Raw genomic sequence first — 19,077 nt, 5'->3', positions numbered from 1 at the left:
TTGATAGATTTGATGTGAATCAGCTTGTTATGGTTGTACAATAATCTAATACTCTTAGCAAGTCTGTCCACATCATCCCTTCAGAGGAAAGTCTCAAAGTTAGGTGATGAGAGTTTGTTTGTTTGTTTTTTCCCCTAGGACGCTTACCATTTTCTATCAGAGTTCTCCTAGAGGCAGCCATCCGAAACTGTGATGAATTCTTAGTGAAGAAAGCTGATGTTGAAAACATTTTAAATTGGAAGGTGACACAACATGAGAATATAGAAGTACCATTTAAGCCTGCCCGAGTTATTCTGCAGGACTTTACGTGAGTCTAAGATATCCATTTTATTTAGGAAATGTTTATTGAATTGAATTGCTTTGTGCTCATTTTCTCTGTTTCTCCAATTGTAGCACCTCTTTCCACAAAGTCTTTGAAGCTTGCATTAAGGTCTTCATCAGGTGGGAAAAAGAATTTGGCTAAATCACTCATACTATCTGGTCAAGATGTAAAGAGACATAGGCTAGATGATATGATCGTGAAATGAATTTAAAATAAGCTGAACAAATAATCATTAAAGGAATGACAACATCTTGGAGGAAAGCCTTTGGTGATGCAGCAGTAATAATAAAGAGAAATCTATCATTGCTCCTATAATGCTCTTTAATATTTTTTATCAACAAAGATATAATTGGCTTACTCATTAAGTTGCAAGTGGTACAAAGGTGAAAGGTATAGTTAAGAATGGGGCATATCATGGCATGTTTGACACTAGACAGAAAGAAACTAATGGATAAAGACAGGTTAAAAATTAGGGTGTTAAGAAATGAAGATTGAAATCATTTCCCAATGATATGGTGAAAGAAGTGTGGTTGGTTGATAATTCTGTTTTTTAAAATTGTGGGAGTTTTAGGAGCGTGCCATCTATATGTGTCAACAGTGTGAGAAGGAAGGCCTAAAAGCTAATGCCATCTTTGATTGTATTAACAGAGATTTAATGTCCAAAATAAGGATACTGATATCATACTACATCTGGAATATTTTGTTTTACGCTTAATATAAGGACAAACTTGGAGACAACTAGAGCTATCAAAAGTCAATATGGTCTGCCTTCAGAAGTAGTGGATTTCTTCCCATTACTGGAAATCTTCAACTGGAACCTGAATGATTACTTCTGGTTTATTATAAGAGGAATTCCTACTCAGTTATGGATTAAACTAGATGATTTTTGAGTTTCAATGTGAAATTCTGTGAGAAAGGAAGTATTTACTGTTTTGAAACCTATAGAGGCAGGTAGAAAAAATAGCACTGATGTGTGTCAACTCAGAATATTCCTTCTCCTTTTCAAAGTGATCTCATCTGAATTCTCTCTCCCTCTCCTGCTCTCTCTTTGTATGACTTTTTCTCAATCCATAATGTGTTAAATAATATAATGCTTCATAAAATACAATGCATATTTCTAAGCTACTGTCATTTAATCTCTTTCCAAATCTTAATATGCTATACTTGGTAGCCTTTCTTTTGGTCTGTATCTTGTCATAGCCTCTACTCTCTGTCCATTCTACATTTCTGCATCATTGATAGATCCAGCCATCACCCAACAACAGCCACTTTCCTGCTTTTTTTTCATGAGACTATAACTCAGCTTATAGGGGAAGGCAAGGCTTCTGTTACTTTAAAAATGTGATTTCATTCCTTTCAAAGACCAAAATGTTTACAAAAGTAAGAAATCTGCAATTTTATTATGGAAATGGAGAGAATTCACTAAAACAAAGAAGACTTCACAACCCATTTTACTGAATCACATTTCTTCTATTAAAGCTTCAAAATTTGAAGTATGATCTGGATCACCACTTCTTTCTTTATCATTCACTGAAAATTATCATGGGAGTAAAAGAACTAAAGAAAGCTAAAAAGTGCTGAAATTACCTTTTTGTTCAATTGTTTGTCATGTCCAACTCTGAGGTTTTGGAGGGTTTTTTGTTTGTTTTTTACTAACGATACTGGCATGGTTTGCCATCTTCTCCAGTTCATTTTTCAGATGAGAAACCTTAGGCAGAGTTGAGTGACTTGGCCAGAATCACACAGCTAGTATCTGAGAGTAGATTTGAACTCAGGAAGAGGAGTCTTCCTGTCAAGTCTGCCACTCTATCTACTGTGCCACTTAGATGCTGAATTACCTTTACTTTATATGTCCTTTGGAATGTAAATTCCTTGAGAGGAAGGAGTTTTATTTTTTGGCTTTTGTAGCCCTAGCCCATAGCACAGTACCTGATACATAGATGTTTTCTAAATGCATTTTGGTTGATGTTCCCTCCATTGATTATATCATGCTGTGTTAATAGCATAACCATAATTGCATAGTTATTTCATAATCATATAAAGACATTGTTCACATTTATTAACCTTACTACTTGGTTACTTATAAATGTGCTTTCTACTGAAAGAACTGAATTGTCCTCATTTTTCAAAGCCATCCTATAAGTCCCCATCTAGCAGCACTTTTGCAATGTTAACTTGCTAGTGTTTTCAATGAAGAGAAACATTTCAGATTTGTATTCAGTTTTTTTATTTTTCCTTCTCCCACTCCTGAATATGAATGTCTTTTCTAGTTGCTCTTGCTTAGCTTCACTTTCTCCTTTAGGGGTGTGCCTGCAGTGGTTGATTTTGCAGCAATGCGTGATGCTGTGAAAAAGTTAGGAGGAGACCCAGAGAAAATCAACCCCATTTGTCCTGCTGATCTAGTCATTGATCATTCCATCCAGGTTGATTTCAACAGAAGGTAAAAGAAATTTTTGTCTCTTTGCTTTGTACCTGATAGCTTCTTTTTTTCCCTTTAGAATATTTTAGCATGTTATTGTTTCCCTAATTACACATAAAAACAATTTTTAACATTTGCTTTTTAAAAATTTTGAGTCCCGAATTCTCCCTTTTTCCTCTTCCTTCCCACCCCTACCTGAGATGGTAAGTAATCTAATAGGTTTTACATGTGCAAGCATGTAAAACATTTTCCCATATTAACCCTGTTGTGGAAGGAGACTTGAACAAAAAATATTTAAGAAAGAATGTGAAAAAGTTTGTTTTGGGTCTGGATTCAGATTCCATCTGTTTTTCCTTTGGAAACAGATGGCATTTTTATCATTAGTCCTTTGGGATTATTTTGGATCATTATATTGCTGAGAATATCTTAGTATTCAGAGTTGTTCAGCATACAGTATTGCTTTCTCTGTGTACCATGTTCTCCTGGTTCTGCTTACTTCAATCTGTATCAGATCCTGTAAGTCTTTCCAGGTTCTCTGAGCTCCTCCTTGGCATTTCTTACTACACAATAATATTCCATTACAATCATATACTATAAACTTATTCACCCATTCCTCAATTGATGGGTATCCCCTCTCTTTCCACTTCTTTGCCATAACACATACAAAAAAGCTGCTTTAAATATTTTTGTACATACACATCCTTTTCCTTTTTTTTAAAAAATCTCTTTGGAATACAAACCTAGTAACAGTATTGCTGGGTATGTGCTGTTTTATAGCCCTTTGGGCATAGATCTAAATTGCTCTCCAGAATGGATAAATCAGTTCACAACTCCCCCAGCAGTGCATTATTGTCTCAATTTTCCCACATCTCTTCCAAGTTTTATCATTTTCCTTTTCTTTCATAATAGCTAGTTTGAGAGGTATAAGGCGATACTTGGAAGTTATTTTAATTTGCATTTTTCTAGTAGTGATGTAGAACACTTTTTCACATAGCTTTAATTACTTTGTCTGAGAATTGCCTGTTCATATCCTTTGACCATTTATTAGTCAGTTAATGTCTTATATTCTTACACATTTGGCTTATTTCCCTATGTATTTGAGAAATGAGACCTTTGTTATAGAAAGTCTTGTAAAATTGCTTCTTGCCATTATGATTACTGTACATACTCTGCCCTCTAGAATATCATATTCTAGGCCTTTTGCTCCTTTAATATAGAAGCTGCCATATCTTGTGTTATCCTGCTATGGCTCCATGATATATGAATTGTTTGTCTTTGACTATTTGCAATATTTTCTCCTTGACCTGAGAGTTCTGGAATTTGGCCATAAGATTCCTGGGAATTATCCTTTTGGATTATCTTTCAGGAGGTGATTGATGAATTCTTTCCATTCCTATTTTACCTCTGGTTCTAGAATATCAGGGCAATTTTCTTAATTTATATGGCCCTCATGAGACATGTATTCCACTGGCATGTCCTTAAAAAGCATTAAGCCACCTGCACATTCTGTGACATCAGAGTGAAACTTATGTAAAGTGGTGGTATGGAAGCTGCATTTAAAAGCCATCGCCAATGCAGACTATGTTTAACTGCTCTGCACTCATTTTGTATTTATGCTGTATGTTATTACATATGTACAAGCTGTCTCCCTCAATTGAATGTTTGCTCTGTGAGAACAAAGATTGTTTTACTTGTTTTTGTCTTTGTATCCAATTTTTCTGGTGAATAGGTGCTTAAGAAATGTGTATTTTCTTGATTGCTCCTAGCTTTTGCCCTGTTAATGAGTTGATAACTAGCTCTTTTTTTAGATAAGATTCTCTCCCTGCCCCAAACTCTTCTCAGATCTTGATTCTCTTCAACATTGCTATCTTTTCTTTGTTAATATTTTTTTAGTTTACATTAAAGTACTACAACAAGTCCAGACATGAACTTTGATTACAAATTGATGTCAAAATCTAGAAAATGCAGTTTATTCATGAAATTAAAGAACAGATTAACTGTAAAAGTTTTGTTGTTTTTCTTTAAATCTGACCTCTAGGTCTGATGCTTCATTTTTGTAAGTCATTCAATGGAATGCATCTCAACTGTCTCAAGGAATTAGGTATTAAAGGGCTTTTTCCAACTTTCTACCTCCTGAATTCAATGGGCAAAGAATTGGAATGAGGGGTGAGACTTCTCCACTAGGATTCTGGTGAGCTCTGAGCTGTAAAAATGAAGGCCAATAACAACTATCTTTGGGAATTTATAGCAGAGCCTGCATAAGGAGATGGCTGTAGGATAGTGGGAAAATTGATCAACTTAGAATCAAGAGGCTTCAGTTACAATTCTGACTCTGACATAAAAATAGCTATATTGAATACAAGCAACTAACTTATCTTTTAAGCCTTTGTTTACCCGTTTATCAAGTGGGGATGATAATAATATGAGAACTATCTCCCTCTTGGAGTTGTGGAGAAAGTGTTTTGCAAACTTTAAGGCAAGATAGAAATATAAGTTTATTATGATCTTGGTTTATGTCTTCCAAAGCCTGTCTCCCTGAAAAAAACTTTAGATTTTGATACCAGCAGAATTAGATCATAAGTCACTTGGAAAAAAGAATGCTTTCTTTCATTGATCTTTTCTATAAGTTTTAGTGTATTCCTTTGAAACTGTTCCCAATGCATGCTTAAAATCAAATGCCTTAAGGCAGTGATGGGCAAACTACTGCATAGGCCAGATGTGGCCCACTGAAATGTTCTATCCAGCCTCACAACATTATTCCTAATCTGACGAATACAATGAGTAGGATACAATACAATGAAACTTGGAAAGAGTTGCCTCAGAAATAGACTGACAGATGAGCATTTCCTTTCCTTTGGCCCCCTCTTTAAAAAGTTTGGCCATCACTGCCTTAAGGGATAGTAGAGGCTAGGAGTCATTTCTTCCTTTTTAGTTTTACTTAGAGGACCAGAATCAATATAACCAACAACAGCCTAGCAGAATTCCTATTTTTAAGTTTTAACTATTTTGATATCATCCTCTTTTATATCATCTTTATTTCCAAATAGATTTTAAATGACCTGGAATTAACATATCAGAGTAACAACCTATAGTACGGCTTAATTTGTGAAAATTTTACAAGCACCAGTTTAATACTTAATGTTCTCTTCCTCCTTATAATCTTTATATCATCCATCTAATACACTAGGTTTAATTCAGTTTATTGCAAGTGCATATCTAAGGCCTCACTATATGCCAAACACTGCACATACAGAGGCAAAACTGCGAGTCTCTGCTTTCAAGGAGTTTAGGTCCTATTGAGTCAAGGGGAGGAAGGAAGAGAGAGAACCAAATAAGTAAATTATAATATATGCAAAATCAGTACCAATCTAATTGAGAGTGGTGAGAGAGGGCAACAACTTTGAAATTTTTGGCAGGACTCTTATAGTTGTGATATCTGAGCCGAGTTGTGATACCTTCATCGAAGCTAGGAATTCTAAGAAGAAGAGGGAGAGTATTCCAGGAGTGGGAAACAGTCACTCAAAAGGCATGGAGATCAATTTGGCTGAATCACAGAATTCATGAGGGTTCTGAGTATCATAAGACCATGATGAAATGGGAAGGGAAAGAACTGCAAAACTAAGGGGTAGAATATATGAGTTTGACCTATGATATCTCACATTTATAGAGCATTTTTTTTAGGTTTACAAAGCCCTATATTCACAATCTTATTAGGTCTATAATACAAACAGTATTTCTGTTTTTAGATTTCGAAGGAAGAAATGGAAGTACAAACAAATTAAATGCATTGCTAACAAGTTTTAGACTTGGGCTATGTGACTCTAAGACCAATCTTCTTTCCAGTACATAGAAAATAAAAATGCTGTGAACTTTTTTTTTTAATGTTTTTTTTTTTATTTTAAACCCTTAACTTCTGTGTATTGGCTCCTTGGTGGAAGAGTGGTAAGGGTAGGCAATGGGGGTCAAGTGACTTGCCCAGGGTCACACAGCTGGGAAGTGTCTGAGGCCGGATTTGAACCTAGGACCTCCCGTCTCTAGGCCTGGCTCTCAATCCACTGAGTTACCCAGCTGCCCCTCTGTGAACTCTTAAAGACATAGTCATGTGACTATGGCAGTGTGGTTTATTACTAAAAATTGTCTTATGAAAATCCTGACTTTTCTTTTTGAATAGTGTTGCAGCATTGTAAGAAAGATTTTCTAGAGGCATAGAAATAAGCATCTGGGTAGATAGTTGCTAATATTGACTTTGCTGCCTTTTTTCAATAATAACTATATGGTTCATCTTTTCTTTACGACTCCCTCTCTCCCTTCATTTTTGAAACATCTTGAAAAACTGATTTTTGCATGCCTTTAAAATTATTTTCTCCAAATTTACCCAAACTACTATTTCTAATACCTCACATAGCAAATCATGACACTCCTGAGATGGTAGTATCCAAGTTTGGTGATTCCACTGTCAGTGATATTGAGAAAAAGAGAGGAAGGTGGGGCATCTAGGTGGCTCAGTGGATAGAGAGCCAAGCCTGGGGTCAGGAAGTCCTGGGTTTGGGTCTTTCTTCAGACATTTCCTAACTGTGCGAACCTGGGCAAGTCACTTAACCTTCATTGCCTACCCCTTACAATTCTTCTGCCTCTAAGAAGAAAGGTGAGAGAGAGAGAGAGAGAGAGAGAGAGAGAGAGAGAGAGAGAGAGAGAGAGAGAGAGAGAGAGAGAGAGAGAGAGAGAGAGAACACAAATTACTGTAGAAATATTAATGAATCTGTTCCACCTAAAATCCATTTATTTTCATTTTTAAGTTTCTTATGTATGTTCCTTGAATATCTTGGGTCTTATATCAAGCTTTCTATAGGCTCATTTTCCCTTCCCAAGTTCTTTGCCATTTTGTAAGGTAACATATGGCAAGAGACTTTTTACTGTCTAAAGTGGTGTCTGGACCTTTTGTTTCCCAAGGTAGTGATGGTAGCATAGAAATTAAATTTTTCTTAGAAATAGTAATAATTAAAATCAATGCTTTTATTCTTACTCATGTCCAGTTTGCAGTCAACAGATGAAGTCAGAGTAGCAATACAGTAAATGAAAGCACTATCTTCTCAGCTCGACTGGATGAAAAATGTTATAATGCATAAACTCATTTAAACTCTTCCTCCTGATAGTCTGAAAAAAAAATAGAAAGTAGAGAAATATAATTAACTGAGACTCAGAAGGTTTGGGTTTCAGTTCCATTCCATGCATGACCTTCTCTTCTAAATATTAATTCCGAGCTTTATTCTACCTAGTCAGTGATCTGACAGCAAAGAGATAGCTGTTTCTGAAATAACTCCATGTTTGTAACCAGTCATTTTCTGAAAAGATATGGTCAACTCCACTTTTTTTGTGGTCATTCAAATGATCCAGTCTGATGATGTCCAATTCTTTTCGTGAAGAGAGTAGCCTGAGAAATTATGTTTCCTGTTGTCTAAGGGGTACACAATGAAGCAAATGCAGTTCCCTAAAAAGAACCATCCTTTCATTTGGTGGCAACTTCCCTTTGTCTTCTGATTTTGCCTGTAATGGGGTTGGACCTTTGATTTCATTGTATAAGAAACTCCCAGGTAAATAAACTTTCCTTACCAGTGCAGCTTAGCCTCATTTCTGCAACTTACAGACTTAAAGACTTGTCTACCAGCACTGAGAGGTCATTATTTGTCTGGATCATACAGCTGTTAGGTATGTGCCAGAAGTGGGACTTCAACTCAAGTCATCTTAGTTTTAAAGACAGCTCTCTAGCCACTATTCAACACTATATATTTTTTCAATTATCATTTAGAGTATCAATATGGATGTGGTTTAATTCTTCTATTTGTATATTAATTCACTGTTAGTCAGATAAAGATCTCACATTAACAATTCCAAGAATTAAATTAATATTTAAGGATGATCCCAGAACCTCAATTCCACCAGCAGGAAAGCAAAATGGGTCTTCATAGAATTTGAGAATTTTGTGTTTTTTTGCACCTTGTGTTGGCATGAGGAGTAGTTTAGGAATCTGCAACATGTGAGTTGGGGACCTGAGAGGAGAAAGAGAGGTTTGGAAAAGTCCTTATTGATCATTACAAAGGGAGTTAGCAGAGAAGTATTGCTAAGCAGAGTCAAATCTTTTTTAAAAAAAAAGGTGGAAGGATCCTTAAAAATAATTTAAAATCCAACCCACAGATTTTATAGATGAGTTAACTGAGAGAAATGAAGTGAATTGCCTGTGGAAACAGAAACAGTGAGTGGCAGAACTGGGTATAGGACTGAAACCCAAGCCTTCTGAATTGCATTTCATTATATCTCTCCTTTCCATTATATCACGCCATCAGGAGGGGTTCAAATGAGCTTATGCATTATAAAAGTTTTCAGTCGTGTCCAATTCTTCATGACTCCCTTTGGGGTTTTCTTGGCAAAGATGAGGGAATGGTGTGTCATTTCTTTCTTCAGCTCATTTTACAGATGAGGAAACTGAGGCAAACAGGGTTAAGTGACTTGCCCCAGGTCACAGAGTTAAGAAATGTCTGAGGCTAGATTTAAACTAAGGAAGATGAGTTTTCTTGACTCTAAGCCCAGCATTCTATCTACTATCTAGCTGCCCCACATTATAACAATACCAGCTCCTGTTTATTGCTCTCTTTTCCCCTTTCTTTCTCCTTTCCCCAACCTAGTCAAAATTTGACTGAGACAATTTCATGGGGGAGGCGGGCATTCTGAATTAAATAATTTGATACCAAATCTTCTAGGGAATATTTGCATTCTAAAAGAATAGCTTTTTAATCCAAATAAACTTACTGTAGGTGGGAAATAAGCAGATATTTTTGAACCTGGAGTATTCTAGTACTTCTCTAAACTTATTATTTGGCCATGAAATGATTCATGGGATGATCTTGAAGAAAGGTCATATTAGATTTTACTTTTGATGTTTGGTAATGTTCTTAATGCTTTTTAAGTAGTAAAGTCTCTTAATTCACTAAACACTATTTTAGACCTTTAGTATGTACAAAGCACTCTGAGATAGTTTCAGAAAGATGTGGAAAGACTTGTTTGGACTAATGTAGAACCAGAACGATGAATATTTTATGTAACATTGTAAAAACAAGCAGTGACAATTCCAGAGAACTGATGATTAAAAATGCTACCAACCTCATGATAGAAACATAATTAATATGCATTTTGGTCACATTTTTGACAAGATTAATATGAGAATTTGTTTTGTTTGACTATACTTATTTTTTCAAGGATTTTTTCTCCTTCCTCGTTTCTCCTTCTTTCCCTCTTCCCTGCTTCGTTCCTTCCCTCTTCTCTTCTTCCCTCCCTCCCTCCTTCCTTCCCTTCTTTCTTTCCTCCTTTTTTCTCTTCCCTTCCTTTTTTCCCTTTTTCCTTGGAAAGTAGGGATTAAGAAAATTACAAAGAAAAAAAGTTAATATGTAAAAAATAAATGCTTGATGATGAGGGACAAGGGGAGGGAGCATTCTATGATAGTCACTACAGAATTCCTAAAGATAAATAAGAACTAGTCCCTGCAGAAAACATTTACCTGGTAATTAGTCCTGTAATTGATTGTGTCTAAGTAGATCACTGTCTTGTTTCCTCATACATAAATGTAAATAAAATAATCTGTTGACATCTAATTAGGTATAATAGTTACAAAAATTATTTGGAAATTAAAGTTCTAAATAATTTCCAAATGTTATTATTCCAGCTGCAGGTGTCCTAAGCCTGAGTCACCAGAATAAAATTTTATTTTTAGATTGGTCTGAACACATAAATTTAGTCAATGTATATTACCTTTCTATTGAATTCAGGGCATCATAAAAATCACTCGAATTACAGTATTACTATTTTTTCTACTTGTTATCAACTTTCCTTTTTTTCCATCTGGAATAATTATTTCACCTAACACCCACTTGAAACTTTTTTAGATGTACTAATATGTGGAGTATTTTGAATGCTATCAGACTACACATGAAAGGCTGTCTCTTAACCTTTATAAATACACATTTGATTCTTCTCCTGGCAGTGAGGATAGTTTACAGAAGAACCAAGACCTGGAATTTGAAAGAAATAGAGAAAGATTTGAATTTTTAAAGGTAGGAGCAGCATTTGGTTGGATTTGGATTTTGTTTTTTCTTTTCCAATGTGTGTGGTGATACAAGTACATCAAATTCTCAATTTTGTTTCCCTTTTTTATCTTAGTGGGGCTCCCAAGCTTTTTACAACATGAGGATTATTCCCCCTGGTTCAGGGATTATCCACCAGGTGAATTTAGAGTACTTGGCAAGAGTTGTATTTGATCATAATGGGTACTACTATCCAGACAGCCTGGTGGGCACTGATTCACATACCACAATGATCGATGGTTTGGGTGTTCTAGGTTGGGGTAAGTACACTTTCAGGTTATAATCTGCTACTTACTGGTTTAAAAATAAAGCAGCTGGAGAAATTCTTGATCCTTCCTATTCTAGGGTTAAAGTCTCTAGATCCTATGGACCTAAATACTTATAATTTCACTCAGACTATATGCACATGATACTTTGTAAATTACTAACTCTTTATGCCTGGGTATAGTAATAGTGCTGGCTTTTGTTCAGGGTTTTAAATGAAGCCAGAGCTTTGGCATGTTTTTCCTATTGTGTGGGGATGGACTTGTCCTCATTCATCCACAGTAGTTCAATCTGGGACCCTCTGTGAGCAATAAAATATCTAGCTTAGATGTAGAGTCCGTATCTGCCATTGTCAATCAAATTATCACATTAAAAAAAAAAACAACAACAACAAACCTAGGATTGGCTTTAGCGCAATGTTCTAACCAAAGCCTAAGTTTATTTTTCTTTGAGTAATTTGATTGATGTTGAGATAGCAATGGTGAGGTCCATAGAGAGCTAGCCTCAAAGCCAGGCAGACCTGGGTTCTAGTCCTTCTTCTGATACCTGCTGTCTGTGGATCTGAGTGAGGCACTAAACTCTCAATGCTCTGGGCATTTCCCTAAAATGATGGGTTGCAGAGAAGGTACTAGACCGAATTAGTAGAGGGAGTTCTCATTCAGGAATTCTCTATGTGAATAAAATAACGAGTCCAGTTCTTATGATTATCTCATTTTACTGGCTATTGTACCCTTGTGGGTATATACTGTAAATAATAACACCTTAAAGAATCTGCTCTCTGTGTAGTGATAATTGATATGTCTCTCTTATTCTATTTAAATATTAATTACATTAAGTCATTTATTTCAGGTGTGGGTGGAATAGAAGCAGAAGCTGTCATGCTGGGACAGCCAATCAGCATGGTGCTTCCTCAAGTGTTTGGTTACAAACTAGAGGGAAATCCTGATCCTCTGGTAACTTCCACAGATATAGTGCTGACAATCACCAAGGTAACCATGTGCTTTCATTGTATGATTTCAGGATGTAATAATGATGAGACAGTGATAGTCTGTTGAATGAAAGAAATAGAAAATAGATTCCTTTAAAAATTATGGGATGCATGAGTATATATTGGACTGGAGAATATTCTGAGAGGGCAATTAAATTTCAAATTAGTTGCTGTATTACTTTCATGATACTACTACTTCATAATTCTTTTAAAATTATATCTTTCAAGTAACTCTCAGGTATATTTCTGAAGAAAATATCTGTTTTTTATAGTATTTCTTTGTGTTCTGACTCAGGTTATTTTGCAGTCTCCATCAAATTTTCCATTCTGGAAAATTGAAAATGCATTTAGATTTTAATAAAGGATGTTAGAGGACCTCCTTTTCTAGAGAGCAGAGCTGCTTGCCATCTGAAAAGAAGACAGTTTCTATTTGGAAGATTTTTCCTGGAAGAATGATTGATGATTATATAAATTACTTTCTTTTTGTATATTATGGATACTTAGGACATTTTGGAAGTTGATGTTTATTTTTTTAAATGCTTCTTTCTTATTTTTGATTAAGTTTATTAGAGGATAAGGTTTCAAAATCCACTTTTTCTGCCAACCATCTTGTCATGTTAATTATTCTATAGTCTAGCAGATTTGCTTGAAGTTATATTTCAGGTGCTGACATTGCTGAATTTTTTTATAGAAACAAAGAACAATGCTTGGTAGGAATGTTTTTGGGGAAGTTGAGTTGGTATGGACCTAATATAAGTAGTAGATACTCTCTTCCCTTTCCAAGACTGCCAATAACTCACCTGCAATTTAGAGCCTTTGAATTAGCTGAGGTAGTGAGGGGTTAAGTGACTTGCCTCTGGCCACACAGTATGTGTCAGATTTAGGACTTGATCATCACACTTACTGACTCCATGACTGACCTGTTAGCCACTATATATTATTCTTTGCCAGTTACTCTTCTATTTTGTACAAAGTAATCTTAGGCAAAGATTACTTCATACAAATTATTCTTAGGTAAATATATTTGAGGACAAAACTTATGTGATAAAAAGATTAAGCTTTTTTTGTTATGACACATTAAGATAATGACTTGAATGGCAAGGTCTTGTAGAGTTATATAGATAGGCTAAAGTGAATTTGATTGATTCTTTTTTAGCCTGGTCTCAGATTTATGGGGGGTAGGGGAATTTTACTTTTGAAGTCTTAGAAACAAGCCAATCTCCTAATCATTCAGAGCAAGTAGAAATTTATTCTGAATGAACATAAGAGAATTCGATTCATTTTTGCTACTATAATAATTTTCACAAGGAAGGGTGTGGGCTGGTTTAATTTTTCTAACTACTATGTGAGTTTATTTGTAGTATTTACTTTCAAGTCTGGTTTATAGGAACATGTTTTACATGTTTTGGGTTTTTTTGGTCTTTTGTACCTACATTGTTTTTCTTTTACATATTTAATATAAGATGCAAGTGATCTCAAGTTTTTTGGTCATTTCTGCTATTAGCACCTTCGTCAAGTTGGCGTTGTGGGAAAATTTGTTGAATTCTTTGGACCAGGGGTAGCCCAGCTATCCATTGCTGACCGAGCCACCATTGCCAACATGTGCCCAGAGTATGGTGCAACTGCTGCATTTTTCCCAGTGGATGAAATTAGTATCAATTACCTCAACCAAACAGGTAAATGAAAGATCTTTCTAGAAAGTGAATACTCAGCTTAATAAAGCATGGGATTCCAGATCACAAACCTGGGCTTCTTGTTCTGTCTCTGCTTCTTTTATGAATATGAAACTACCGAAGCATCCTTTTTTCTTCGTGTTCTCTGCCTTATAGTATTGAAGTGTTGAGGCAAGAGATAAAAGCAATATTTCCTAAAGTAAAGTTGGGAAAATCACCTGTAATCAATAAATATTTTGATGAAAGGATGCTTATCAAAAATATTTTTGACCTCAAAATTGAGCAAAAATAAGCATTTCTATAAGACTTAACCTATACTGTTTTTTATGCAGTCAGGACCTCAAAAGGTTGTTTGTGAAATTTTTGCTTTCTCATTGACTGCCCCCACCCCACCCCCAAGCCTAGAAAACCCTCTTAACCTCAGCCTCCTAGCCTCCCTGACTTTCTTCAAGATTCAGCTCAAATCAGAGGCTTTTCTCTATCTCCTCCCTTTACCAACAAGCCCCCATTGCTACTGCCTCCCCTTTGATATCACCTCACTTTTATATCATATATCTCCTGCCTATGCATACTTGTTTGTATTTGTCTTCTCCCACTAGAATTTGAGCTCCCTGAAGGTGGGGGATCTTGTTTTGTCTTTCCTTATATCCTTTGGCTCAGAACAATACCTGACACATTGTAAGCGCTTAATAAATGTTAATTGACTGGTTTAATGAAGAGAACTCTCAATTAAATCATCCAATCACTAGCATATTTCTACAGCTTTATATTTATTGATGAATTCACACTTTTATAGCCTTTAACTAGGACATATTTGGTCTATTACCTTTAATTCCTTAAAATTTCCCTTTAGGTCGTGATGAAAAAAATGTTGAAGCTATTCGGAAGTACCTTCAAAGTGTAGGAATGTTCAGAAACTTCAGTGACTCATCTCAAGACCCAGATTTTACTCAGGTATGAAAACAATTGCCATTTAATATAGCTAGTTGATATACAATATTTCTTTTTCTTCCTGATAAATATGTAAGTTATTAGATGGTAACTATAGAACAACCTAAGGGAAATAAAGGGTACAAAAGCTTAGAAACAAAAGTATAAATGAGCTGCAAATGTCTCTAGATAAAATAATAGAGACAGTGAAAATAAATTGCATATCTTTTGAAAATGTAAACATATTTCTCGCTTTAAAAGTCACTGACTTTATATATATCTCTCCTACTTCTACATAAGAAATAAACTAGATTTACTGAACACTAAGGGAGAGTTTGACAATGTTCTGTGACAGCAAATACTGTAAGCATTTATTAGGCATCTCTTATGGGAAAACATTTAGCTAGCTCATAAGATAAGTTTTGCAAGGTTGTAGTGCTAGAGTTCTCAACTTTTTTTAGTCCTTTATTAATCCCTTATTCAATAAGAAAAGAAATACATCCTAGAGTTTTACTTTGCATATGCACATAACAAATAGATAACTTCTAAAAAGGCATGCCAAATTTTTTTAAATTTAATTGATTGCAAATCAATTTGTACTTTATGGAATATTTTATTTTACTTTTGAGTTGCCTTTTTTTATTTTTTTATACATCATGTATGATTTGTTATAAATATGTAATAAATTATAATAAATATGCTTATACAAATTTTCACATTAGCTATGTCCAAAACTCTGTCTCATTCTTTTTTTTTCCTTTTCCTCCCACCTTCTCCCCTCCTCAAGCAGGCAGGTAATATGATAGAGATTATACATATATTATCATATAAAACATATTTCCCCATTTGTCATGTTGTGAAACAAGAAAGTTACACTAGAGAAAAATTCATAGAGGAAATAGTGTGAAGGATGGTATATTTTAATCTGCATTAAATAATATAGTTATATGCCAAATATTTTTCTATAACCCCCAAATAGTTTCCTATAACTTCCCCTTGTGGGGAAGAATTATTAGAAACAAGGATAAGAAATAAGGAAAAGTCATATAAAGGAATGACCCATCATCATGGCACAGAGGAGTGGAAGGAGAGGGAATAAAGACAGATGAAAATTCATAATTGTTCAATCTACTCATAAAAATGTTTTTCTTTATTCATTCCTATCTTCTTTTAGCATTCCAGTTTAAAAGCAAGCCTTCCCATTAGCCAAGAATTGATAGTAGGATACAAATGCAGTCATTGGTTTTATATGAAATTTTTGCAAGAGAATGAGGAAAATATTCATATATTTTGACTTTTGAGCAGATCACTTCACACCCAAAGAAAATTTCCTGTTCAGTAGGGCCTTTCCTACTCTTGCAGGTAGAGGGAAAAAAAAGAGAAGAAGGATAGTTTTGCACATTATTTCGCTGGGTTTGTGCCATTTTCCAAAGTAAAAGAAGAAAATTATTCATACTATTTTAGGTCCTCTTGAAAAGAAAGGATGGGGTATCCTGTCTCATCCTATCTCACTTGAAGAACTGAATTGGGAAATGATGTAAAATATAAATATTTTCAAGATGTACATTGTCTTTAAAAATATTTGCATAGTTAATATTTTTTCTTTGTTGGTATATTAGTAAATCCTAGAGTTCTTTTGAGCAGATTGTGGAATTAGATTTGAAAACTGTGGTACCCTGCTGCAGTGGACCCAAAAGACCTCAAGATAAAGTAGCAGTGTCTGAAATGAAAAAAGACTTTGAGAGCTGTCTGGGAGCCAAGGTAAGAGGGCCCTTGGTAGCACGTTTAAATTTAGTGAGTATCAAACATGCTTTTCTCATTTGACCCTACTTTAACCCTGTCAAATAGGTTGTACAAATGTCATTCCCTTTATTTTGCAGATCATAGAATTATAGCAACAAAGGGACCTTAAGAGTCCATCTAGTTCATCATCCTCATTTTGCAAAGGAGAAAACTGAAGGTCCACTAAGGGTGACTTGTCTGAGGTTCTACAGCTACAGATGTAAATCTAACTTCAATTCTCTGGTTCCAAACAATGAAAATATTTTAGGAATTAGACCACCATGTCCAAAATAAATAATTCTTTTTCCTCTGACTTCCCCGTTTCTGTTAAGAGCACTGTGATTCATGCAGTTACCCATGTTTGCAACATCAATGTAGATTTTCAACCTTCCCCCAATCCTTCATATCTAATCAGTTGCCAAGTCTTGTTTAGGATTCTGCTTCCAAAATATATCTTATATCCATCCCTTCTTTCCTGTCACATGGCTTCAACCCTAGTTCAGACTCCATTCTCATGCCTTGACTATTGAAATAGCATCCTGGTTAGGTTTTCACTTCCATCCCCAATCCTTTCCAGTCCATCCTCCACATAGCTACAAAGTGATATTTTTAAATCATAGATCAGACCACATCAGTTCCTTTTTTTTATTAGAATACTGACTTTTATTTAATTAATTGATTTAGAACATTTTCCCATGGTTTCATGTTCTATCTCTCCCCTCTTCCCGCTCCCTCCCACAGCCAACACACAATTCCACTGGATTTTACATGTGTCATTGATCAAGACCTATTTCCATATTATTGATATTGATGCTCATTTTGAGTCAATATCCCTAATTATATCCCCATTCACCCATGTGACCAGGCAGTTGTGTTTTTTCTGTGTTTCTACTCCTATAGTTCTTCCTCTGAATGTGGATAGCATTCTTTTCCATAGGTCCCTCATAGTTGTCCTGAATCATTGCATTGTTGCTACTTCAGAAGTTCAGTACATTAGATTTTACTACAGTGTATCTGTCTCTGTATATAATGTTCTCCTGGTTCTGCTCCTTTCATTCTGCATCAATTCCTGGTGGTCATTCCAGTTCACATGGAATTCTTCCGGTTCATTATTCCTTTCAGCACAATAGTATTCCATCACCAGCAGATACCACAATTTGTTCAGCCATTCCCCAATTGAAGGGCATTCCCTTGTTTTCCAGTTTTTTGCCACCACAAAGAGTGTGGCTATAAATATTTTTGTACACATCTTTTTCCTTACACATAAGTTCCTTTCTAAGAGAGGCTCAAGTCAGGTCAGTGACCATTTATTAAGCACCTACCTATGTGTGAGGCACCATGCTAAGTTCTAGGATTACAAATAAAGGCAAAGATAGTCCCTATTCTAAAGGAACTCAGAATCTAATGGGGGAGAAAGACGAGATATATGTGAACTGGAAATATTTTCAGAGAAAAGGCACTAGAATTAGGGAGGGTCAGGAAAGGTTCTGTCACAAGGTGGGATTCTAGCTGGAACTTGAAACAAGTCAAGGAAGCCAGGAGTCAGAGATGAAGAGGGAAAGAATTCCAGGCACAGGTCACACAACCAGTGAAAATGGCCATGGGCTAGATAGAAATGGAGCATATAACAAGAAGGCCAATATCATTGATCACAGAGTACATGGAGTAAAGTGTCAGGAGATGACAAAGATAAGAAAGAGACAGGTTATAAAGGGCCTTAAAAGACAGAGGATTTTATATTTGGTCCTGGTGGTAATAGGGAACCACTGGAGCTCCCTTTTGCCTTTTGGATAAAATACAGATTTTTGTGTTCAGGGTTGAAAGCCCATCAAAAAATGGCTCCACCTTAATTTTCCAAGTTTCCTGTACTTCACTCTCCTTTGAGCACTCTATGGACCCAACTGACTAATCTACTTTTTCCTCCATACACTCTATTTCATTTCCCATCTCTGAACCTTACTACCCGAAAGATACTCCTCCTTCACCTCAAAAATCTCCCATTTCCTTAAAACTGAGCTCTAATGTCACCTTGATCCCCTCCCCAGTTGCTAGTGTTCCCTCTCCAATTGCTAGTATTCCCTCTTCTCCAAATTAGTTTGTACATATTTTGCATTTAATTTTCTAGGTTCAAGTTAGTCTCTACCCACCCATTCATGGATTATAAGCTCCTTAAGGGCAAGGACTATTTCATTTTTGACTTTGTATCCTCAGCATCCAGTATGGTGCCTGACATATAGTAAATATGCTCTTTTTTTAAAAACCCTTACCTTCTGTCTTAGTATGAATTCTAGAGAAAAAGAATAGCAAGGGCAAGGCAATTAGGGTTAAATGACTTGCCCAGAGTCACACTACTAGGAAATGTCTCTCCCTCTGTCTCTCCTGCTTTTTCTCTCTCACCCCCTCTCCCTCCTTCCTCCCTCCCTTCCTCTCTTTCTCTCTCTTCCTCCATCCCCCCTCTCTCCACCCCCTCTCGCTCTCTGCCTCTCCCTCTCTTTCTTTCCCCCCTGCACTCTCTCTCTTCCCCTTTTCCCTTCCTCTCTTTCCCTCTCTCCCCTCTCCTTTCCCTC

General features: G+C 35.7%; 1 protein-coding gene across 1 annotated transcript in view; it reads left to right on the top strand.

The window, feature by feature from the left end:
- The window catches only part of ACO1 (aconitase 1), a 72,388-nt gene that overhangs the window by 21,620 nt on the left and 31,691 nt on the right, over positions 1–19,077 (top strand). Inside the window, exons 3-10 of the mRNA XM_044660555.1 lie at positions 139–307; positions 2,625–2,762; positions 10,774–10,843; positions 10,950–11,133; positions 11,987–12,126; positions 13,630–13,801; positions 14,652–14,752; positions 16,373–16,489. Of these exons, the coding sequence (XP_044516490.1) occupies positions 139–307; positions 2,625–2,762; positions 10,774–10,843; positions 10,950–11,133; positions 11,987–12,126; positions 13,630–13,801; positions 14,652–14,752; positions 16,373–16,489 (1,091 nt within the window). The remainder of the gene's footprint in view (positions 1–138; positions 308–2,624; positions 2,763–10,773; positions 10,844–10,949; positions 11,134–11,986; positions 12,127–13,629; positions 13,802–14,651; positions 14,753–16,372; positions 16,490–19,077) is intronic.

This window comes from Gracilinanus agilis, chromosome 1, assembly GCF_016433145.1.
Source record: "Gracilinanus agilis isolate LMUSP501 chromosome 1, AgileGrace, whole genome shotgun sequence".
Classification (NCBI taxonomy): Eukaryota; Metazoa; Chordata; class Mammalia; order Didelphimorphia; family Didelphidae; genus Gracilinanus; species Gracilinanus agilis.
The sequence above is the reverse complement of the archived record's forward strand: the minus strand, read 5'-3'. Positions and strand labels throughout refer to the sequence as shown.